Source organism: Corythoichthys intestinalis, chromosome 13 (assembly GCF_030265065.1).
Source record: "Corythoichthys intestinalis isolate RoL2023-P3 chromosome 13, ASM3026506v1, whole genome shotgun sequence".
Taxonomy (NCBI): domain Eukaryota; kingdom Metazoa; phylum Chordata; class Actinopteri; order Syngnathiformes; family Syngnathidae; genus Corythoichthys; species Corythoichthys intestinalis.
Window position 1 is genome coordinate 4,899,588 of NC_080407.1, and position 25,169 is coordinate 4,924,756.

The 25,169-nt window shown below is 39.7% G+C and overlaps 1 protein-coding gene across 1 annotated transcript in view; it reads left to right on the top strand.

Annotated features, from left to right (window-relative positions):
• Positions 1-10,885, top strand: part of ntf3 (neurotrophin 3) — a 40,363-nt gene extending 29,478 nt beyond the window's left edge. Inside the window, exon 2 of the mRNA XM_057854408.1 lies at positions 9,049-10,885. Within this exon, the coding sequence (XP_057710391.1) occupies positions 9,049-9,846 (798 nt within the window). The 3' untranslated portion in view covers positions 9,847-10,885. The remainder of the gene's footprint in view (positions 1-9,048) is intronic.
• The last annotated feature ends 14,284 nt before the right edge of the window (positions 10,886-25,169 follow it).

Consider the following 25,169-nt stretch of genomic DNA (forward strand, 5'->3'; position numbering starts at 1 on the left):
CGAGTCGAAAAGTGAAGTTATAGCCAATAGCGCCATATCATGTCGATTGGATGTTAAATGTACTGTATAAAGTTGAGGGCGTGTCCAATTGTAAAACATTTCCACGTGACGTCAAGAGAATTCAACAGCTGGAAAATCACTTATCACTGAGCCCGAAGGGGCGGCATAAAGATAGTCAACTCTGGGGAAATGCATTAATGGAGAAGGACGCATTGCTTTCTTTGATTACTCTGACGAATACTCGAGCAACTCGAGTAACTCGAGTTTAAAAACTGATCCGACTAATTTTATTCACCTCAAGGAATAGTTTAATTTTGCCAGCTCTAAGCATCATGTTTTGCCCGGATTACTTTTAATGCGGGACAACGCGCTGACGTCACGTGCGTAGAGGAAGAAGCAATTTAAAAAAAAAACAAAAAAAAAAACAGCCGCTACAAACTAGGGCTGGGCGATATGGCCTTAAGTACATATCACGATAAATTGAGCAGATGTACCTCCGATAAATTCGCCCAAGCGGACTGTTATATAATTTGAAACTTTGAATCAATGCATGGAATACAAATTAACAGTTTCTCGTTAAATTTATTTAGCAGCTTTCAATTTAACAATTGCGCATGCAGTCTAAACATTAGGTATTAAAACAAATCTTGTAAACAATAAGAATTCTAGTATGAACATTTATAACAACTTGTATGACTTGAAAAATGTACAACATTATAAAAATCAATATGACGACTGTGCAAACATGTCATTCTAACACAAATGACTTGCAGCTTTAACAGTACATTTCAGACAACTTATTGGTAATGGCTGCTGTGACAATTATTCAACACAAGTGTTTACGTCAAGGTTTCAGGTTTTCTTTTTTCCCCAGAACATTTTATAATACATGCACCCCCCACACAGACACAACCAGATTAAAGCTGTATTGCTCTGATGCCAATGAAACATTTAAGATTTTATGATGGCATAATAAAGCAAACAAATACAGAAAAATAGCTGTGGCCATTAAACTGTCATATTATATATAGGCTTCACTGTTGGATTGTACTTTATGCTGAGGGCTTTACCATCATGAAAGCTTTCAGAGAAATCACACAGAGATACCAAATAACGCGACATAATGATTGCTACATGAAGTCCGTGCCCAGTCCACTCATTAATTTCAGCCGTTTCAACAAGGTTAGAGCCGCTATCAGACTCCATCACGTTCATTTGTAGCCGCTGTTAGCCGCTAGCGTTAGCCTGTGGCTTGGCTACCAGAAGAAAGCACTGAAAGCATCCTCTCCTGAAATTGTGAGAACCAGGGAGGACGGCGAGTGAATGCCCGTCTGGAACCCGCCAAGAGTTTACTTAATGTCGGGTGAAAGCTTGGCGGCATCTCGTTTACTTGTAGCCTTAGCCGCTAGCGTTAGCCTACCAGGCTTCTGTTTGTTTGGCTTCCTGAAAACCACGTGACTCCATACATAAGCACACTGTCTGCCTTCTTAAAGGGGAATGAAAATAGCTGAACAACACAGAGTCAAAGCGGGATGAAAACACTATATTTTCTTGTTTTATTAAATTACCGAATTTACCGACATGGTCAAAACTACGTCGGTCATCGTGAAGAATTTCGGTAATGGTAAATTTTCGGTTTACCGCCCTGCTCTACTACAAACTACGCCGACGTTGCTAAAAGCTACCAGTGGCGCCACCAGGGGGTGGCCAGGGGTGGCCATGGCCACCCCTATAAGTTGGTTGGCCACCCCACTTGCCAGTATATCCTTAGATTGTTGTACCATCAGTTATGAATTTCATCCGAAATGAATGCATTTATTTTGTTTTCGTTAAATGTAGGGCTGTCAAATTCATCGCGTTAACGGGCGGTAATTAATTTTTAAAAAATTAATCACATGAAAATATTTATGGCAATTAACGCATTCGCGGTACGACTCATTCACGCATTGCCGCAAACAGCCTACTATGGCGCCGTCTTACTTATATACAGAGATAAGAGGCAGTGTCAAGTGAGTGGAGTAGATACAAGCTTTCATTGGGGCCGTGCTTTTAATTGGCAAAAGCTTTGTCATCTCTCCCACAGAAACTATATTGTGGGAAGCGACGTGGGGAAGAATGACAGGAGTTGATCATCCTGCAGTGTACCCAGATATAGCATTTGCAGCCACCACACACAGTCATGGTTGCACCACTTCCCATCATGCATTTGGGCAGAACAGTTAAATCGCTACAGTATCATTTACTGAAAGCTCAACAAATACACTAGATGGCAATATTCAGTCACAATATACAAACTCACATTAATCCTAAGTCTTTATATCCGTGGATCCCTTTCACAAAAAAATGTTAATAATGTTAATGCCATCTTGTGGATTTATTGTTATAATAAACAAATACAGCACTTATTTACAGCATGTTGAATGTATATATCCGTCTTATCTTTCCATTCCAACAATAATTTACAGAAAAATAAGGCATATTTTAGAGATGGTTTGAATTGCGATTAATTTTTAAGCTGTGATTAACTCGATTAAAATTTTTAATCGTTTGACAGCCCTAGTTAAATGTACATCTTATGCCTAATATATACATAACACAATAAAACAGAATTGTTGTGGAACTCAAAATGATGACTGGACAGTTATGGACTATGCACATTAAATCATTAGTAACATCAAATATTACACAATACACCAAAGTATATCAGTAGCCGTGTCCTTAAGTCTTTCTGATAGTTTTCCCCTGACCTTTTTACTGCAATAATATAATGAAAACCTGAAATTATGGCTTTTAGTTTTGGCCACCCGAAGATTTTAAGTGGCCCCATCTGGGCACCCCTATGAAAGATTTCTGGAGGCACCACTGAAAACTACGCCCGCATGATGCTAGTGTGGTAGCAGGTAGTGTCCGATGCGTCCAATAGATATTGCATGCATTTAGAACTAGATGCGAAATGACAGACCCAGCCGCGTCTGGGCTGCATTAGTAAACAGCCGCCATCTTTAAGCAGTAGGCTTCTCAGCGCTAATAAATATAACGTTACTGTCACTCGCTCACGTAACGTTAGCCCTTCGGATGCTAGGTTTCTATTGATTATGACCACTGTCGATGCATGGCTAACGTGTCTTACATACAGGCTTTATTTAATCTGTAAAAACACAGCGTTGTAAAGTGATGAGCGTGTAAAATTAAAACATAATAAAGCTAACTGTCAGTTTTAGCTCAGTAGTCATTGCTGAATAAAACACCAAGTAGCACTGGTCCCTAATATGCTCCAATACAGCAGGTATCATACATTTATTTTGAACACTGCAAAAACCTATCAGTACTTACAGTTTAGTCTGACTTAAAACTTATCTAGAACTTAAAAATAGCTTGACACAAATGGAAATTCAATTTAAACACGTGGGAAAATGACGTAGGTTTCAAGTGATGTATGTTATCAAACGTAATTACATTTTTAGGTAAGAAATATACATATATTTTTAAATAAGATCTAGAAGTTTTTTGAGTGAAAGCAGTGAATTTTTTTTTCTAGTCGCATCTGAGATGCAATTGTTGGCTGTTTTCAACAATGTACATCGAAAATAAAGACATTGATTGACTGAAAATTGTTCAATATTGGATTAAATGTCTTTTCTCATGTATATTTATATAATTTCTCTTTACCTAAAAAAAAAAAAAAAAGTTTTATCCGATTAATCGATAGAATTTTCAGCCGATTACTCGATTACTAAAACATTCGATAGCTGCAGCCCTAAACACAATTGTAATCACCTTTTTCTAAGTGTACGCACAATCATGTGAAAAAATTAGGACACTCCATTAAATATTTGGTTCTTTATTTAGAAAGGTTAATATATCAATGTCTGATTTGTTTTTTCTTTATCATTGGGAAAAAATGATTTAATTTCAGGTAAACAACAAAAATTAGCATGGTATTACTCATTGAACCAAATATATAAACAAAAATGCATATTCTAACTGAGGAAAAGGTTAGGACACCCTACCACCTAATAGCTAGTGTTACCCCCTTTGGCTGAAATAACTTTTTGTTGCCATCTACCAGTCTTTGCATCGGTCTGAAGAAAGTTCGCACACTCCTCAACACAGAATACTTTCAGCTGTGAGATGTTTGAGGGGTTTCTTACATGTACAGCCAGGGCTGTCAACAGACTTGCAGGGGCCCGGGGACAAGAGACCTTTATAGGGCCCCCTCACCCACCCCTGCCACCGGCTTGTCATGACAACGTATGCAGTACTTTTAACTAGGGCGGTCAAATGATTAAAATTTTTAATCGAGTTAATTACAGCTTAAAAATTAATTAATCGTAATTAATCGCAATTAATCGCAATTCAAACCATCTATAAAATATGCCCTATTTTTATGTAAATTATTGTTGGAATGGAAAGACACAAGATGGATGTATACATTCAACATATGGTACATAAGGACTGTATTTGTTTATTATAACAATAAATCAACAAGATGGTATTAACATTATTAACATTCTGTTAAAGTGATCCATGGATAGAAAGACTTGTAGTTCTTAAAAGAAAAATGTTAGTACAAGTTATAGAAATTTTATATTAAAACCCCTCTTAATGTTTTCGTTTTAATAAAATTTGTAAAATTTTCAATCAAAAAATAAACTAGTAGCCCGCCATTGTTGATGTCAATAATTACTTACACAATGCTTATGGGTGCTGAAGCCTATAAAATCAGCCGCACCCAAGCGCCAGCAGAGGGCGGCAAAACTCCATAAAACACAACAAGTGAGCGTTTCACTGTACTGTCATCTAAATCTGAGCGGAGCATCTGCGTTAATTGCCTCAAATATTTTAACGGGATTAATTTAAAAAATTAACGCCCGTCAACGCAATAATTTTGATAGCCCTACTTTTAACGTTTTGCAAGCAAAGACAGTGTAAATTTTCAAATTATTTAATTTGAGATAGTTAAATTTAACAGACCGTAATGTAATGTGACACAATATAAACAAACAATTCTCATCTATTGTCCCATGTAGGCTACAATTCAATACAACTGAGAGTGCTATGCCTCCCTGCTAAGCAACAAAACAGGATAACTAAACATCCTGTGCCAGCCCCCTCCACATCCCTGAGGTTATCAAGCCCTCAAACATTGATGCGCCTAGATTTTTTTGACTGTGGGCTGCCTGACAGCTCCCTGTCTCTCCCTGACAGGCTCCTCTGCTGTTCCACTCCTGCTCGTTTGTGCCGGTTCGGTGATGGATTCGTATTAGCGTTTGCTATAATACACAGTGGGTTGTAAAACCAAGATAAATCCAGCCACCGGACCAGAGTCTGTTCAGCCTCGCAGATTACCATATATCCCTGATCTCCCATCACCTTCTCTCTCCTAGGCTAACACGAGCAGCATGTCTTATCATACCGCAGCTCAATAGGCTATAAGCGGCCGGTGACAGACTCGAATCGGGCTTTGGTCAAGGTGATCGCGAATTTAAACGTTAGCGGCTGTTGTTCACTTACCGACATCACCGTCGACAGCCAACTCTAGCCCTAATTCTCTGGCTTCTTCTCCCCCTTTGAAAAACTTCATAATTTTTTCTCGTTCACCTCTATGATCTTCATCTCTTTTTCCTTTTTCTTTTCTTTTGCGCGCAACCGATTTATGATAACTTGCCATGTTTAGCGATTATAACAATGACAGATTTTAATTTCCCGCTTCAGGGCACCTACGTAGTGTAGCCTTGAGTGCGCTAGAGTGGGGTCAAACCATTCTCTGCTAAGACAGAGGGGATGCGGTGTGGGGGAGGGGGGGGCTTGTGCAAAAAAAGGAAAAAATATATATTTGAAATATTTAATACGTTTAAGTTTTTAAGTAGGGCGGTCAAAATTATCGCGTTAACGGGCGTTAAATTTTTTTAAAATTAATCACGTTAAAATATTTGACGCAATTAACGCATGCACTGAATGACCCGCTCACGCATTGCCTCAAACAGATTACAAAGACGCCATTTGTGGACATTAAGTGTGGAGAGAATGCCACCGGCCACTTGGGGGCAGCGTCGTTCCATACTAATGTTATTCCTTCTACTAGTGGGAGAGTTGTGAGACGTTTATGCTGTTACATTGTGCTATTTGTTCTCCACGCATATTTCTGTAGGTTTTCTTTCTTTTAGTGGCAATTATGTGTCTGTTGAATTTTGTATCGTTAATTGCGTCAAATATTTTAACGTGATTAATTAAAAAAATTAATTACCACCCGTTAACGCGATAATTTTGACAGCCCTAAATTAATTAAAAAATAATAATAATAATAAAGCGAATGTGACACACAGAATGGCTTGCTAAAATTTGCTTAAATATATTGTTCTACGTAAAGGCCAAGGTCGGCCCTCCACATTTTTAGCAGACCAAATCTGGCCCCCTTTGCAAAAAGTTCGGACACCCCTGGTTTAATGGGTAAAACAATGTTACTTTATTTTTTATTTACCTGCAATTAAATAGCTTTTCCAACAAGGTCAGACATTGTTATGTGAACATTTCTTAATAAAGAACGGAATATTTCATGAGGTGTCCTAATTTTTTCACATGACTGTGGTCATTTTAGTGAGACTTTCGAATAAGGTTTTTTTTTTTAAATTGTCAAGCACTGCCGGGAAGTTTCGAACTAAAATATCGGATCGTAAAGAATTGGCCGACATTAGATTTCTCGTTACATTTCAGCCAAGTTTAAATTCCACATGCGTTCCGTTGAACGCGTCTGGCCGCAAGTTCTTTTATTTATTACAAGGTACATTGAGAAACCACTATATAACTCAATTCACAAGCGTACTATGGCAATAATCCTGCACGCCGCAATCTTGTTCACAACACTCCTTTGTGTGCCATGTCAAATTGTTTAATGATGTTTACTTCCATTTTACAGGACCTTTAAGAAGAAGTGAGGAAGATTCTACCCTAGGGTTTGACTTCCAGGTCTAATTTCTAACAGAAACAAGCCTGTATCGGCTCTTTGACATGCTGTAACAGTGCATAAATTGTTCATGTGTTGACACCAAGTTTCATCCCATGACCCTTGTTTCCGCGTCTTTCATGTGAGTTCCCAAGTGTTCAAAGACAGAGGTGTAAATGTCAACTTGGATCGATACGTACATGGTTTGGTCGAGAGATGCTGTTTGTTGTCGTTTCGATTCCAATGTCTGAAATGTTCAGCGACAAAACAGTCAAAAACCTGCTTTTTATCGTTTTATTGGTGGTGAAATTTAACTATTGAACATGTACAGTGGGGAGAACAAGTATTTGATACACTGCCGATTTTGCCGGTTTTCCCACTTGCAAAGCATGTAGAGGTCTGTAATTTGTATCATAAGTTCTCTTCAACTGTGAGGGAAGGAATCTAATACAACAAAACAGAAAATCACGTTGTATGATTTTTAAATAATAAATTTGCATTTAATTGCATGAAATAAGTATTTGATACCTCACAAAAATCGAACTTAATATTTGGTACAGAAACCTTTGTTTGCCATTACAGATACCAAACGTTTCCTGTAGTCTTTGACAGGGTTTGCACACACTGCAGCAGGGATTTTGGCCCACTCCTCCATGCAGATCTTCTCCAGAGCCTTCAGGTTTCGGGACTTTCAGCTCCCTCCATAGATTTTCTATCGGGTTCAGATCTGGTGACTGGCTAGGCCACTCCAGGAACTTAAGATGCTTCTTACGGAGCCACTCTTTAGTTGCCTTGGCTGTGTGCTTTGGGTCGTTGAAGACCCAGCCACGACCCATCTTCAGGGCTCTCACTGAAGGAAGGAGGTTGTCAGCCAAGATCTGGCAATACATAGCCCCATCCATCCTCCCCTCAATACAGCGCAGTCCTCCCTGCTTCTCTACCCTTTGCAGAGAAGCAGCCCCAAAAAACTGATGTTTCCTCCTCCATGTTTCACAGTTGGGATGGTGTTCTTGGGGTTGTACTCATCCTTCTTTTTCCTCCAAACACGACGAGCCGAGCCAGATGAGACCAAAAAGTTCCATTTTGGTCTCATCCGACCACATGACCTTCTCCCATTGCTTCTCTGGATCATCCAGATGGTCAGTGGCAAACTTCAGACGTGTCTGGACATGCACTGGCTTCAGCAACGGGACCTTGCGTGCGCTTTAGGATTTTAATCCATGACGGCGTAATCTGTTTCCGATGGTTTTCTTCGCGACTGCGGTTCCAGCTCTCTTCAGGTCATTGACCAGGTCCTGCCGTGTAGTTCTGGGCTGATCTCTCACCTTCCTCATGATCAGTGATGCCCCACGAGGTGAGATCTTGCATGGAGCCCCAGAACGAGGCAGATTGACCGTCAACTTGAACTTCTTCCATTTTCTAATAATCGCTCCAACAGTTGTTACCTTCTCACCAAGCTGCTTGCTTATTTTCCTGTAGCCCATCCCAGCCTTGTGCAGGTCTTATTTTATCCCTGATGTCCTTACACAGCTCTTTGGTCTTGGCCATTGTGGAGAGGTTGGAGTTTGTTTGTTTGACCATGTGAACAGGTGTCTTTTATACAGGCAACAAGTTCAAACAGGTGCAGTTACTTCCGGTAATGAGTGGAGAAAAGGAGGGGTTCTTAAAAAAGAACTAAGACTCGAAATATTTACTAGTTGGTAATGTATCAAATACTTATTTCATGCAGTTAAATACAAATTTATTATTTAAAAATTATACAATGTGATTTTCTGGATTTTTGTATTAGATTCCGTCCCTCACAGTTGAAGAGAACTTATGATACAAATTACAGACCTCTACATGCTTTGCAAGTGGGAAAACCAGCAAAATCGGCAGTGTATCAAATACTTGTTCTCCCCACTGTACGTAATTGAAGTACGTAGATTTAATGTCCTCGAATCGAATCAAATCGTGGCCAACTGTGTAGTATAAACAAGTACCGTTGTCCTAAGAACTGACGACGTATCTCAAAATTGGCGATTTATGCGACGAGACAAACATTGTTGCCTTCCAGATAAAGAACTTGTAAGATATCCATCTTCAACTTCTGTCTTTCTTTACAGATCTTACAGGTGAATCTAGTGATGTCCATCCTGCTCTACATGATGGTCCTCGTGTACCTCTATGGTATCCAGGCAACCAACATGGACAACAGTCACCAGGGGCAACAGCAGCAGCAGCAGCAACAGCAGCAGCAGCAGCAGCATCCCAGTCCTGACCCGTTAAACTCCCTCATCATTCAGCTGCTACAGGCGGACATTACCAGGGGGAAGAACCGGGGGAACGCCAGCCAGCAGGGGAAAAGCACCGAGCTGCCTCCGGAGGAGCGAGGGAACGCGAGCGCGGACGAGGTGATGTTGTTGAACTCGGACCTTCTGAGACAGCACAAGCGCTTCAATTCCCCGCGAGTTCTGCTGAGCGACCGGGCGCCGCTGCAACCGCCGCCGCTGTACATGTCCGACGACTTTGTGAGCGGCGGGAACAAAACCCGCAAGAAGCGCTACACCGAACACAAGAGCTATCGCGGGGAATACTCGGTGTGCGACAGCGAGAGCCAGTGGGTGACGGATAAAACTCAAGCGGTGGACACCAGGGGGACCCCCGTCACCGTTTTGGACAAAATCAAAACCAGCGCCACGCAGGATATTAAACAATACTTTTACGAAACGCGCTGTCGGACCCCCAGGCCCTTCAAGGGAGGCTGCAGGGGAATCGACGACAAGAACTGGAACTCGCAGTGCAAGACCACGCAGACTTACGTGCGGGCGTTGACGCAATTTCGCAATTTGGTGGGATGGCGGTGGATACGCATCGACACTTCCTGCGTTTGCGCGCTCTCCAGGAAACGCCACAGGACGTGAAAATGTGCACGAACTCATCCGAGTCGAGGTGTGAAGAGCAACTGTATATATAAATTATTTAAATTATATAAAACGCATGTAGGCGATACATGTTTATCTAAATATATATGTTATTTATTGAAAGAAGCCTGCTTTCCCCAGGAACAAAAATGGATTTTGGCCTGCAAAGGTGCTCCAAACTGAGACTAACATGTGCCTTGACCACCGTGGATGCAAGCGGGACACATTCACGTACAAATCGACCAAATATGTTTACAACCAGTTCATTCTGTGAAGCTGTAAAACAGAAAATAACCGGAAAAAAAATGTTTTCTTGTCTACACTGACGCCCCCTTCACAAAAATATGTTACTTCCTTTTGATAATAAAACAAATAATACATGACACGATACTGTATATTGGTTGACCACAATCTGGTGTGAGTATGTACTGTATTAAAATCCCTCACCGCCAATTCCTTTAAAACGCAAACAAAACAATAAAGGCGAAAAAAGTTTGCTGCGGAAATCCGCATGCGAAAACACGTCTTGAATCAATTTGGGCATTGTTTTTCCACTGTCACTTTCGATTCTGTTGGTAGAAAAAATATCCAAATTTGCACGCATGGAATTGGAGACGCTGGCATTGACCCGCGGGGAATGTCAAAGTGACCACTGAGAGTTTGAGACTGATTAATGTTTTGATTATCTCACCAGATACAACACAAAGAGTCTGTTTGTTCAACTCTTTCGCTGCCATCGACGCCGATAAACGTCCAGGTAAAGTCATACGGGGCCGCGGCGGAAGCTGCCATCTCTAATAACTCGGGGTCTTACGAAGAACAAAGCTGATTTGAGGAGATGCGCATACATGCCCAGCTAGGATTTAAGGTCGTAATCTCCTATTCTAAGAGGATCTTATCATTTGTCGGCTTTAAGGAGACGTTTTCGATGTCCTGACAAAAGGATCGCAGGTTTCCTGCAGGTTGCAACAAGTGAAATTTGAGACCGTTTCAAAACTAAAAACAAGTTATTTCACAGTATTTCAATGAGTGGCCTATAAAAGTGTAAAGCTGCGCGTTAAACTTTGCAGATCGATTACAGTGGGCCAAATAAGTATTTAGTCAAGCACTAATCGTGCAAGTTCTCCCACTTGAAAATATTAGAGGCCTGTAATGGTCAACATGGGTAAACCTCAACCATGAGAGACAGAATGTGGGGAAAAAAAATAAAATCACATTGTTTGATTTTTAAAGAATTTATTTGCAAATCATGGGGGAAAATAAGTATTTGGTGAATTTTGTCAATACCAAAAGTTCATCCCGCGATAAATAAAAATGAAGGCGGTAATTTTTCCGCTGCGATTTATCACCTCGCGTGCAGACGTGCTGTTAAAAGTTCGGATTCCTCGTTACCAACTGCGCAAAATGCATCTTTGTTCCAGGTCCGGCAAAAACTAGCGCCGGAGCCAATCATTCCCATTATATCACTATGTCACTCCTTACGCTCCCGTAAGGAGTGACATTTCACGCGGGGATACAGACTTGGCTGCTACGAACAACCTCGCTTTGACAACAGCTGAATGAAATTAAGAGCGCTGTGCTTCAAACTCGTCCTGTTTATGAAAGTCGATTGTCATATGCTGGTGTTGTGTAGTAATGAGCAGACGTGACTTCAGCGGCGCTTGCTAACTTTTTTAAATGTGCGCACACACTAGATATCATGAAATGGCAAGCTAGATGTGCTACGTCCTATACTATTGGCTACGTGAGCCCAGAGTGATTATGGGACACGTAGTCATATACTTATACTTACATATACTACATCGATGAATTCTAAACTGTCATGACTGAATGGAAGTTAAGAAGGCCAAATCGATCCATACCAGTGACTATAGATAATGATGCAAATATTGTTAATTCACTACGTGACACAGATGGATTCGGACCACATATAGGATGTCTTGCTCATGTAGTAAACCTAGCTGCTAAGAGAGCTGTAGCAATCAACAGTGTGCCCCGCCTCACTTTACAAACAGTAAAGATTGTTCTCAGCACTTTTATACAAAATTTTTTCAGATCAGTAAGAAGTAAGCACATAAATATTATGCACTAAAATGCATGTTTATATGATGGCAATTTAATTTTTGCTCGTTAGCAAAAAAAAAAAAATCATTGTTATTATTATTATTTTTTTTTTTTTTACAGAGCATTAAATGTATTGAATCGGATCGAAAATCATGTCCCCCGTATCAAAAATCGTACCGAACCGTGACTTAACTGTATCGTTGCATCCCTATGGAGCACCAACGCAGAAGCTATGACGGGAAAAGTTTTCATTTGCCTAAATGCTTAAGTTATGAAGTGCAATTTTTTTTTTTTTTTTTTTAAACACATTGTATTTATTCTGTGTTTCTGTGCGGTATCAATATTGTTGTTTTTTTACTTAAGAAGCATGGTCTATTGTTTTTAGTTGTGATTTCTTAAAAAGTATTTTTGAATTTAAGAGTAAATATTTATCGCGTTTAAATGGGTGTACTTGATCTATTAATATATACTGTATTCTCACTGTGTTATTGTAAATTGGTTTTTAAAAATTGGGGGGGGCGCAAAAATATCGCATATCGCAATAATTTATGAGAATAATTATCGCACACTAAAATTTGTTATTGCGACAGGCCTACTCAATACTTTGTTATGTACCCTTTGTTGGCAATAACTAAGGCCAAACGTTTTCTGTAACTCTTCACAAGCTTTTCACACACTGTTGCTGGTATTTTGACCCATTCCTCCATGCAGAGCTCCTCTAGAGCAGTGATGTTTTGGGGCTGTCGTTGGGCAACACGGACTTTCAACTCCCTGCGCAGATTTTCTATGGGGTTGAGACCTGGAGACTGGTTAGGCCACTTCAGGACCTTGAAATGCTTCTTACGAAGCCACTCCCTTTGTTGCCCTGGCTGTGTGTTTGGGATCATTGTTATGCTGAAAGACCCAGCCACGTCTCATCTTCAATGCCCTTGGTGATGGAAGGAGATTTTCACTCAAAATCTCTCGATACATGGCGGCCTTCATTCTTTCCTTTACACAGATCAGTCGTCCTGGTCCCTTTGCAGAAAAACAGCCCCAAAGCATGATGTTTCCACCCCCATGCTTCACAGTGGGTATAGTGCAATTCAGTATTCTTTTTCCTTCAAACTAGAGAACCTGTGTTTCTACCAAAAAGTTCTATTTTGGGTTTCATCTGACCATAACACGTTCTCCCAGTCATTTTCTGGATCATCCAAAAGCTCTCTAGCCAACCGCAGACGGGCCTGGACGTGTACTTTCTTCAGCAGGGGGACACATCTGGCAGTGCAGAATTTGAGTCCCTGGCGGCGCATTGTGTTACTGATAGTCGCCTTTGTTACTGTGGTCACAGCTCTGTGTAGGTCATTCACTAGGTCCCCCCGTGTGGTTCTGGGATTTTTGCTCCCCGTTCTTGTTATCATTTTGACGCCACGGGGTGAGGAGGGAGTTGAAACTCCGTGTTGTCCAACGACAGCCTCAAAACATCATTCCTCTAGAGGAGATCTGCATGGAGGAATGGGCCAAAATACCAGCAACAGTGTGTGAAAAGCTTGTGAAGAGTTACAGAAAATGTTTGGCCTCCAATATTGCCAGCAAAGGGGACATAACAAAGTATTAGGATGAACTTTTGGTATGGACCAAATACTTATTTTTCACCATGATTTGCAAATAAATTCTTTAAAAATCAAACTGTGATTTTCTGTTTTTTTCCCCCACATTCTGTCTCTCATGGTTGAGGTTTACCCATGACAATTACAGGCCTCAGTAATATTTTCAAGTGGGAGAACTTGCACAATTAGTGGTTGACTAAATACTTATTTGCCCCATTGTACACGCACCGCTGAAAACACGTCTGACCTAACACGCTTCTGCAAATACATTTTCAATGTTCTCCAGACTTGTCCAAATAAACCTACCGCTAGATAAATACACCCCATGACCTGAAGTTTTCACTTACATTTTGAGTGTTGATACCTCAAACTAAATCAGCATCCGAGAACGTTCCGACCAACATGCGCTCCGTCGTGCATACTTGAGACTTTTAGTGGATTACGAAGCGCTTTGTTGCCTCGTTCAACATCAGGCATTCCGCATATCAGCTTTGAAGGAGCTTTAAATACCATTTTTTGGAGTCTTAGGAATAAAAGTCCGTATATGGTCCTCGGGGAGACCGAGCGTAAGCGCCTAGCCAAAAATAGGCCGTTCACATAGTCGTAGTCCGTATGCACAGTATGTTGCCCTGCAAGTCAGATGTTACGACACAAGGGAGTTGAAACCGTCCCGAAATGCCAGTGGCGCCTCCAGAAATTTTTCATAGGGGTGGCCTGATGGAGCCACTTAAAATCTTGGGGTGGCCAAAACTAAAAGCCATAATTTCAGGTTTTCATTACATTATTGAAGTAAAAAGGTCAGGGGGAAACTATCAGAAAGACTTTAAGGACACGGCTACTGATATACTTTGGTGTATTGTGTAATATTTGATGTTACTCATGATTTAATGTGCATAGTCCATAACCGTCGAGTCAACATTTTGAGTTTCACAACAATTCTGTTTTATTGTATTGTTTTATTATTATGTATATATTAGGGCTGTCAAAATTATCGCATTAACGGACGGTAATTAATTTTTTGAATTAATCACCGCTCAAACAGATTAAAATGACAGCACAGTGCCATGGCCACTTGTTACTTGTGTTTTTTTGTGTTTTGTCGCCCTCTGCTGGTGCTTGGGTGCACCTGATTTTATGGGTTTCAGCACCATGAGCATTGTTTAATTATTGACGTCAACAATGGCGAGCTACTAGTTTATTTTTATTAAAATGAAAACATTCCGAGGGGTTTTAATATAAAAATTTCTATAACTTGTACTAACATTTATCTTTTAAGAACTACAAGTCTTTCTATCCATGGATCGCTTTAACAGAATGATAGTAATGTTAATGCCATCTTGTTGATTTATTGTTATAATAAACAAATACAGTACTTATGTACAGTATGTTGAATGTATATATCCGTCTTGTGTCTTATCTTACCATTCCAACGATAATTTACAGAAAAATATGGCATATTTCATAGATGGTTTGAATTGCGATTAATTACGATTAATTAATTTTTAAGCTGTGATTAACTCAATGAAAAATTTTAATCGTTTGACTGCCCTAGTATATATTAGGCATAAGGTGTACATTTAACTAGGGCTGTCAAACGATTAAAATGAATTAATCGTAATTAATCGCAATTCAAACCATCTCTAAAATATGCCATATTTTTCTGTAAATTATTGTTGGAATGGAAAGATAAGACAAGACAGATATATACATTCAACATACTGTACATAAGTACTGTATTTATTATAACAATAAATCCACAAGATGGCATTAACATTATTAACAATGTTTCTGTAAAAGGGATCCACAGATAGAAAGACTTGTAATTCTTAAAGGATACATGTGAGTTTGTATATTGTGACTAAATATTGCCATCTAGTGTATTTGTTGAGCTTTCAATAAATGATACTGTAGTGACTTAACTGTTCTGCCCTAATGCATGATGGGAAGTGGTGCAACCATGACTGTGTGTGGTGGATGCAAATGCTATATCTTCCCTGCATTGGGTACTCTGCAGGGTGTCAAGAAAAAGATCAACTCCTGTCATTCTTTCCCACGTCGCTTCCCACAATATTTATAGTTGCTGTGGGAGAGATGATAAAGCTTTTGCCAATTAAAAGCACGGCTCCAATGAATGCTTTTATCTACTCCACTCACTTGACACTGCCTCTTATCTCTGTATATAAGTAAAACGGCGCCATTGTAGGCTGTTTGCGTCAATACGTGAATGAGTCGTACCGCAAATGCGTAAATTGCGCAAAATATTTTCACGTGATAAATCAAAAAAACTTAATTACCGCCCGTTAACGCGATAAATTTGACAGCCCTACATTTGACAAAACAAAATAAATGCATTCATTTGGGATGAAATGCATAACTGATGCCACAACAATCTAACGATATACTGGCAAGCGGGGTGGCCAGTGGGGTGGCGCCACTGCGAAATGCTTGATAGTTTAAGGACAGTAAACGTATTATTGACATTGGCCGCAGTTGAGTGAACCTGCCCCACGTTTAATTAGGTGACAATGGAAGGCCTGTGTAGCCGGCGGAGGGCGAGACCGTCCCGGCGCGCACGCAAACACGTCGAGAGGAGGAGACGGAAACGAGAAGCCGCTTTAGCGCTGAGATGGCTTGCAGATGTGAGGCCGTCGTTCACATCTGGGGAAAGACGCCGTTGGCCACCCACCGGGGTCGTATGTCCGCGCACGTCGGATAAGATGTGGGAGAGGCGGAAAAAGCGTGTTAACAAGTATTACAAGCGTAACAGTATTATTCATACGTTTTTATTGGACCTTTTTAAAAATGTTGCCAATTTTCACAGGCTAGAAGCAATGTTACAACGACTATATTTACTGACCTCGTGACTTAAAATGGATGTCTGTGGCTGTCAATGTCAGGGCAGCCAATGAGTTAAAAGAGTATAGGGACTAATGTGAGTGTGACGACAAATGCTGTTTTTATAACCCATATCATTCAGTGTATGTTTTTCCAAGGAGCCTTACTATAGGTTTACGAGATTTTTCACCCCCCCCCCCTCGGGGACATTTCATTTATAGAAAAACTTCCCATAACTCTGACAATATTATTTTAGTTTTTGTTGAAGTGGAGTCGTAACCCACTCACTTTAAAGAATACCGCAACTGAGGTTCTCACAACTCCAGGCAACCCACTTTTGGTCATGTGTACCTTTTTAAATACAAAACGCAAACTCTTTTGTGAGAAACTGTCGCCAATGCTACATTTAGCACGACGTGACCTAAGTCACGTTTTTTGTGTTCTCATTTAAAGGAGAACATAACAAATTTAAAAAAGCAGGATCGACGGAACAAATGACGAGTGGAAAATGGCAGCTCGGAGGCATTTTGACTCACATGTTACAAGAATCCTTTCGCTAATTTGCGAAATGATTAAAAAAAAAATCAACTTGAGACCCCTGCAATAACATGGATTGGCTCTTAAGTCGGGCTGTCAAACAATTAAAATTTTTAATCGAGTTAATTACAGCTTAAAATTAATTAATCGTAATTAATCACAATTAATCGCAATTCAAACCATCTATAAAATATGCCATATTTTTATGTAAATTATTGTTGGAATGGAAAGATAAGACACAAGATGGATATATACATTCAACATACGGTACATAAGGACTGTATTTGTTTATTATAACAATAAATCAAGATGGCATTAACATTATTAACATTCTGCTAAAGCGATCCATGGATAGAAAGACTTGTAGTAAAGAAAAATGTTAGTACAAGTTATAGAAATTTTATATTAAAACCCCTCTTAATGTTTTCCTTTTAATAAAATTTGTAAAATTTTTCAATCAAAAAAACTAGTAGCCCGCCATTGTTGATGTCAATAATTACTTACACAATGCTCATGGGTTCTGACGCCTATAAAATTAGTCGCACCCAAGCGCCAGCAGATGGCGGCAAAACTCCATAAAACACAACAAGTGAGCGTTTCACTGTACTGTAATTTAAACCTGTCTGAGCGTGGCATCTGCGTTAATTGCGTCAAATATTTTAACGTGATTAATTTTTAAAAATTACGCCCGTTAACGCGCTAATTTTGACAGCCCTACATTTAAGTAAACCCAAAATAACACACGTGGAAGAAAATCATACACATGAACCTGACTCCATTGAGTATCAAGCTTCTTGTGAACATGACAGTTATGATGGAAGGCGCAGACATCATGAGGTGATATGTTGATGACAAAAGTTTGAATGGTGTAGGTCCAGCTCAGCATGTAACCCACAGCATGTATAAAAACAGTGGGGCAAATAAGTATTTAGTCAACAACTAATTGCGCTAGTTCTCCAACTTGAAAATATTAGAGAGGCCTGTAATTGTCAACATGGGGAAACATCAACCATGAGAGACAGGATGTGATGCAGATCTCCTCTAGAGCAGTGATGTTTGGGGGCTGTCGTTGGGCAACACGGACTTTCAACTCCCTCTGTAGATTTTCGATGGGGTTGAGAGCTGGAGACTGCAGGACCTTGAAATGCTTCTTACGAAGCCACTACTTTGTTCCCCTGGCTGTGTGTTTGGGATCATTGTCATGCTGAAAGACCCAGCCACGTCTCATCTTCACTGCCCTAGCTGATGGAAGGAGATTTTCACTCAAAATCTCTCGATACATGGCCCCATTCATTCTTTCCTTTACACAGATCAGTCGTCCTGGTCCCTATGCAGAAAAACAGCTCCAAAGCATGACGTTTCCACCCCCATGCTTCACAGTGGGTATGGTGCAATTCTGTATTCTTTTTCCTCCAAACACGAGAACCTGTGTTTCTACCAAAAACTTCTTTTTTGGTTTCATCTGACCATAACACATCCCCCCAGTCCTCTTCTGGATCATCCAAATGCTTGTAACAGGAAAGGCACTAGGACCTTGGGGGAAACCTTGTGGCCGTAAGCGCCCCAGGGGAACCCTTAAAAAGAAAGCTATCAGCAAGGGGCGCTGACTCACTTTTCTTGAGGCAAGCCCATGATCAAGAGAGCAATTCACAACAGGTGCAAAGACTGCTGCGTGTGGCATTGGGTGGATCTATACTCACTATAGCAGACCTGTTAAGTTTCACGATTTGGTCGGGAGACTCCCGATTTTGACCCCAATCCTCACGCCTCACAATTAGAAAGCCAAATCTCACGATTTTCCAAAAATGTCAATTTTTTTTTTTTTTTAACGTTTTTGTTTGTCACCGTTTTGTAACGATACCATTCGGCCCGATTCGGAAAGTGACCAACAACGAATAGCCTGGCCGTCTCCGACTTCCCTGCCCTCACTCCCCTTCAGAGCTGGAAAAGCCCAACCAATCATCTGACAGGGAGGGAAGAGGCGAAGCACCACCGACTTCCCAAGATGCTGGCACTAATAAACCGGCTTTTAGACTGGTTCAAGTCTTTATTTTGGAAGGAAGAGATGGAGCTGACCCTGGTCGGCCTCCAGCATTCGGGAAAAACGACGTTCGTCAACGTAATTGCCGTAAGTCTTACCTGCCAGCGAAAGCTAACTAGCCTAATGCTAATAGCATTAGAGCTAATGATGGGAGAACGATGAGGAAGAAGTCGCTGCTTTACTCTGTGTTTTCGTGGATCAAACATCATGGAATATTAAACCACTGCGGTCCTACCCCCACAATATATGAATTTAAGTGAGAAAGCATATCGTTACTTACTTGAAGTTTAATCATTTAGATTCGCTATTATGCTAAAGCTAAAGTGTATACTATACACTTTATTACATTATATCATTATTACTGTGCTGAAACAAAAAATATAAAGTTTCAATTCTAGGTTACAATTCAGTTAAAAAACTGCCATGACAAAGATACTTTTAAAAACAAATATGATTAATTTTCTAAATGATGTAATTAATGTTTTTAATCTTGCTGATTTAGTCTGACGAAACCCTAATTGGAGTGATGGTTGATGAGATGAAGAGGCTGCTGAGGAAGCTGATGTCCAAATTTGTGCAAATGGATGTGATCAGGAAAGCTGAGGATATCCTAGATGTTGATTACAGGAACAAGGAGAACTGGCATGACACAGGCAACATAGCAGTATCACATGATGCCAGACAATACATGGAGCAAGTTGAAGACTATCTCTGATGCCACCAAAAAGAGGTTCTTTGACAGTGTAGTTAATTTTTACACAAGTGTTGTGACCAAAATGAACTTGAAAAAAAATGGTTGCATTTTGTCTTAGCGATTGTCACGCGCGCGCGCGTCATCGGGGTTGGCAAACACAAATCTCCCTATTTGCAATTTCTACAACTTAACAGGTATGCTATAGACATAGCAGAAGGTCATGATTCCTTTTATTTGAAATTGTTGTCAGTTATTAACTTAATCTGGGCATCCAATTTTAGCAGCCAGGCACCTGTTTGGCCTCATCGGCAAAGTGTGTCCTCAATTCTTCAAGGAGGTATTTAAGCAATGTATTTTAATAGTTGGTGTTCATGCCTTAATGATTTCTGCTTAATCTAATAGGACCCTTACCTGGCCAGTGTCACTGTTTATTCCCTTCTTAACCAGTATTTCAAGAGTTATGTTTTTTTATTTTATTTACTTCTATAGTCAATGGGATTGTGCAATTTACAGGGTTTGTGGGGCTGGCGTTTGCTGTGTTTTTAACCAAAGTGGCTTATAGGATTGCGGTGTTTTCAAGTGTTGCTTTAAATTTGCCACTGATTATTAAAATGGTTTGTTTTTAAATTATACCAGCCCCATTTATGAGGATTTTCAGCCCACGCACTTTCCCGTTCTTGTCTTTTTTTTTTCTTTATTTAAAATAAATACATTGTTTTGATCCAGTCCTAGCCTCTTGTTCAGTTTATTCGGAACAAACCTGCATGTATTAAATTATTATGTTCTTGTGCCATTTCTGGCCACTACATGCTCTCTAGCGGACCGCAGACGGGCCTGGACGTGTACTTTCTTCAGCAGGGGGGCACGTCTGGCAGTGCAGGATTTGAGTCCCTGGCGGCGCATTGTGTTACTGATAGTAGCCTTTGTTACTGTGGTCCCAGCTCTCTGTAGGTCATTGACTAGGTCCCCCCATGTGGTTCTGGGATTTTTGCTCCCCGTTCTTGTTATCATTTTGACGCCACGGGGTGAGGAGGGAGTTGAAAGTCCGTGTTGCCCAACGACAGCCCCAAAACATCACTGCTCGAGATGAGATCTGCATGGAGGAATGGGTCAAAATACCAGCAACAGTGTGTGAAAAGCTTGTGAAGAGTTACAGAATATGTTTGGGCTCCGTTACTGCCAACAAAGGGTACATAACAAAGCATTGAGATGAACTTTTGGTATTGACCAAATACTTATTTTTCACCATGATTTGCAAATAAATTCTTTAAAAATCAAACAATGTGATTTTGGGCGGGTTAATGGTTGATGTTTCCCCATGTTGACAATTACAGGCCTCTCTAATATTTTCAAGTGGGAGAACTTGAACAATTAGTGGTTGACTAAATACTTATTTATCCCACTGTATGTATTTAGCCATGGAATTTAACGCCGACTGTGACACAGGAATTGGTTGACCTCAAATCTGAAGAGGGATTTCAGGTCACCCAGTGGTGCTCATTTCAAATAGTGGTTGCGTGACATGACCATCACATGACTCCTTACTTAATTATTGGTGAAAAACAACGCAATTTAGCAAGTGCAAAAATATCCTTTCAGCAAACACCTCGTTTCCAAACTTCCGTCCGTTTCTCATGCTCATCTCATCTACTCAGTCATCAAACGCAAAAGGCAGCTTGCAACATGACACCAAACGGCACCAATCGGTGCAGTCGAAAGATTACAAATTTGACTGTACGACCATGATCATGTTGTGTGTTCCGCTAATGCAACAGATGGACATCCTCTTGCGCAAGGAATGCACGCACACTCACCAAACAGCTGTGGGTGCCTTGGGTAGCGGCCACATTCCTCCTAAGAGTGTGAGAGGTCAACAAGGGCCGTGGCCTGTTGTTGACAAGGCGGACGCACCATTCATAAAGTCGCTCTGCGGAACACCCTGAAAAAGCAAACACGCGTGTGTGGGCATCAGGAATCGGTAATAGTCACTCACTTTTAGAGGGATTGTGGATAATGACGATAATGGTGATGGCCAACATTTGCTTACATAAAACGACTTGGATTTCTCTACCATACAGTATATTCAACCTCAGCATCCCTTATTTTCACTTCACTTGTGTGTTAAAAGCAAGGGCGTAGGTTTGCATCGGGACGGTAGGGACGTAACACTACCAACTTTTCAGGATGCTGAAATTGTCCCCACCAACTTTTAAGCAACCATATTTGCAATATATCATGACTTCAGTTATATAGGTCATTTAGATTGTCTTCTTATATGTTGTAAGGATAGAATAGACCCTACCATAATATTAAGTGAATTATTTTCATTATGTTCAGACAAGGGCTGTCAAAATTATCGCGTTAACGGGCGGTAATTAATTTTTTAAAGTAATCACGTAAAAATATTTGACGCACTTAACGCACATGCCCCACTCAAACAGATTAAAATGAAAGCAGTGTAATATCCGCTTGTTACTTGTTTTTTTGTGTTTGGCGCCCTCTGCTGGCGCTTGGGTCCAATTGATTTTATAGATTTCAGCACAATGAGTGAGCATGGTGTAATTATTGACATCAACAATGGCGAGCTACTGGTTTATTTTTTTTTTAGGGCTGCAGCTATCGATTATTTTAGTTGTCGATTAATCGATGAAGTACTTAGTTCGAATAATCGAGTAATCAAATAAGGAACATAAAAAGTTAAAATACCTGAGCTGAGCCTCAAACGGTATAAACAAAAAAAAAAACAAATGAGGATCTATGTACAACAAAAGAATATTTAGCTAACTTACATAGCAAAAGGCCGCTATCTTAAATGCTATAAAAAGCTAAGTTTTTTTTTTTTTTTTAAAACAATGTTCTTAATAGTTCAGACACATATTCCCCCCCCCAAAAAACGGCTAAATATACCCATAAACTACTTTACGAATGCTTTAAAAAAAACATCAGCTCAAACAAAAACTTAGCTTATGTTGGTCTTAACGAGGAGCACCTGGATTCTGTCACGTCAAATGAGGCAGACTAGAGGGCAGTGTATTCACCCAAATCAATAAAACTAAATGCAAACACTTTCAAAACAAACCATTACAATGCCACATTAATTAAAGGAATACTTGAAGCAGAAAAATTTAATTCTAATATTTTGTTTCTAATCAAATACTCGAGTTAATTGATTAATCATTGCAGCACAAATTTTTTTGATTGAAAATTTTTACAAATTTTAATAAAACGAAAACATTAAGAGCGGTTTTAATATAAAATTTCTATAACTTGTACTAACATTTATCTTTTAAGAACTACAAGTCTTTCTATCCATGGATCGCTTTAAAAGAATGTTAATAATGTTAATGCCATCCTGTTGATTTATTGTTATAATAAACAAATACAGTATTTATGTACCGTAAGTTGAATGTATATATCCGTCTTGTGTCTTATCTTTCCAACAATAATTTACAGAAAAATATGGCATATTTTATAGATGTTTTGAATTGCAATTAATTACGATTAATTAATTTTTAACCTGTAATTAACTCTTAAAAATTTTAATCGTTTGACAGCCCTAGGTCAGACTGACATTTAGCCCTTTTCACTTGCTGAATGTGCCAGTCCATTTTTTTCCCCCCTCAAACGCACGTTTCATTGGCTGACATAGACGGACACTCACATAGCCCCGACAGAAATACAACATGTCAACAACATGCCCCCCTTCAAAGACGAGGGATATTAGAATTTTTTTTGCCAGCAGCAGCCACTGTAAGTAATGTAAAAAGACGCCAATGTTGTGGAGGTGGGGAACACACCACTAAAGCTAGGTCCATACCGCAGGTCTTAATGCACAAATCCGATTTTTTTGTCATTGTGTTTTTTCGGCGTGCCCGTTCAGACTGCCTTTGTCCATTGAGACTGTTCAAGTATCACGCATGCGCACTATTTCGCAGTCAGACACGCGCGGCGCAAGAAGCATCAAAACAAATTACACATGCTGGCTGTCATCAGTCATTCGCAAGCCTAGGATTCCAGGGAGATCATATTTTGATTTGATAAATAATTCCCGTTTAGGCTTATATTCAAAGTTTATATGGATCTATAGCATGCACGCACTGTCCGTGCATGTCACACGCACACACGGGCAGTTTGGCCCGACTCTCGGGCGCGTAAGCAATCTTGAAATAGATATAGAGCAGTGAGAAAATTGATCATTCTCAGGCTTATCGTCAACCCATTTTTATTTTTTAATGACTGTTTTCAAAAGCACGGTATGTTCGTCATATAAATAATGATTTCTGGAGTAAATACCACATACTTCAGAATTAATATGATAATATGTTGAGTAAATACTACATACAACAGATTCTACACTAAGAATAGCTTTCAAATGACACTTCATGACAAATATGATTGGCAATGAATAATTATTATACTACTATTATATATAGTAGTATACTTATAATAATATTGCTAGATTTTTTTTTTTTTTAATTGTTTTGAATAATGTTGGAAAGGCAAAGTCAGTGTTCTGAATCAGTTTACTTTCCATTCTTTTGCACTAGTAAATGCTATCAGCATTTAACCTCATTGTTTATTTGTGATTAATTATTGGTATTTACATGATTATTTGTACTTTAATAAAGAATTTAAGTGTTCCAAAATAGTTTTGTGAATAAGCGTCAACAAAAATTTCAGTGCTAAATTAGTAAAAAAAAAAAAAAAAAGAGAAAATTATTAGATTAGTCGATTAATCGTAAAACTTGTCGGCTGACTAATCAGGAGAAAATTTGTTGTTTAGGATAGCCCTAGTGTACCAGAACATATTTCCTCCACACCCTTCTCACCTTTTTAACCCCTGACCCATGAAAGGGGTGTTGTGCCGAAAAATAGCCACCCCGCGTGAAATGTCCCCCCTGTCGAGGACAGTTATTTATAACACTTTATTGATGTGAAAACATCAAATGTTTTCATGGACGCATTACAGTAATGGATTTACGACTGTAAAATCAGTTTTAAATAAATAAATTAGACAAAATACTAGTACTTTATTTTAGTAACAAATCGTGGACTGGGCCACATAACCATCTTTGAACAGAAATGTATTAGTCTACATGTTTTCACGACCATATCTCAATGACAATCACACAGGTATGACAATTATTAGTTCAAGCAGAGTAAAATAATACATATATTCATGGTACAAGAAAATCGTTTCTATGTCCATCAATTGGTAAGAAAAAGCTGTACGAGTGACGTGTGGGCGCTCAATAATAAAAAAAACAAATAAATAAAGCAACTAACGCTCAATAAAGTGTTATAAACAGGGCCGGCCCAGGCCATTTGGAGGCCCTAAGCAAAATAATGCAAAAGGGCCCGTATTTTTGGCCCACCATTTCATCACAGTATACCAGGGGTCAGCAACCCTGGTCCTCGAGTGCCACTATCCAGCTTGTTTTCCATGTCTCCCTCCTTTAACACACCTGAATCAAATAATCATGATCGTTATCAGGCTCCTGCAGAGCTTGCTGACAAGCTGATCATTTGATTCAGGTGTGTCAAAGGAGGGAGACATGGAAAA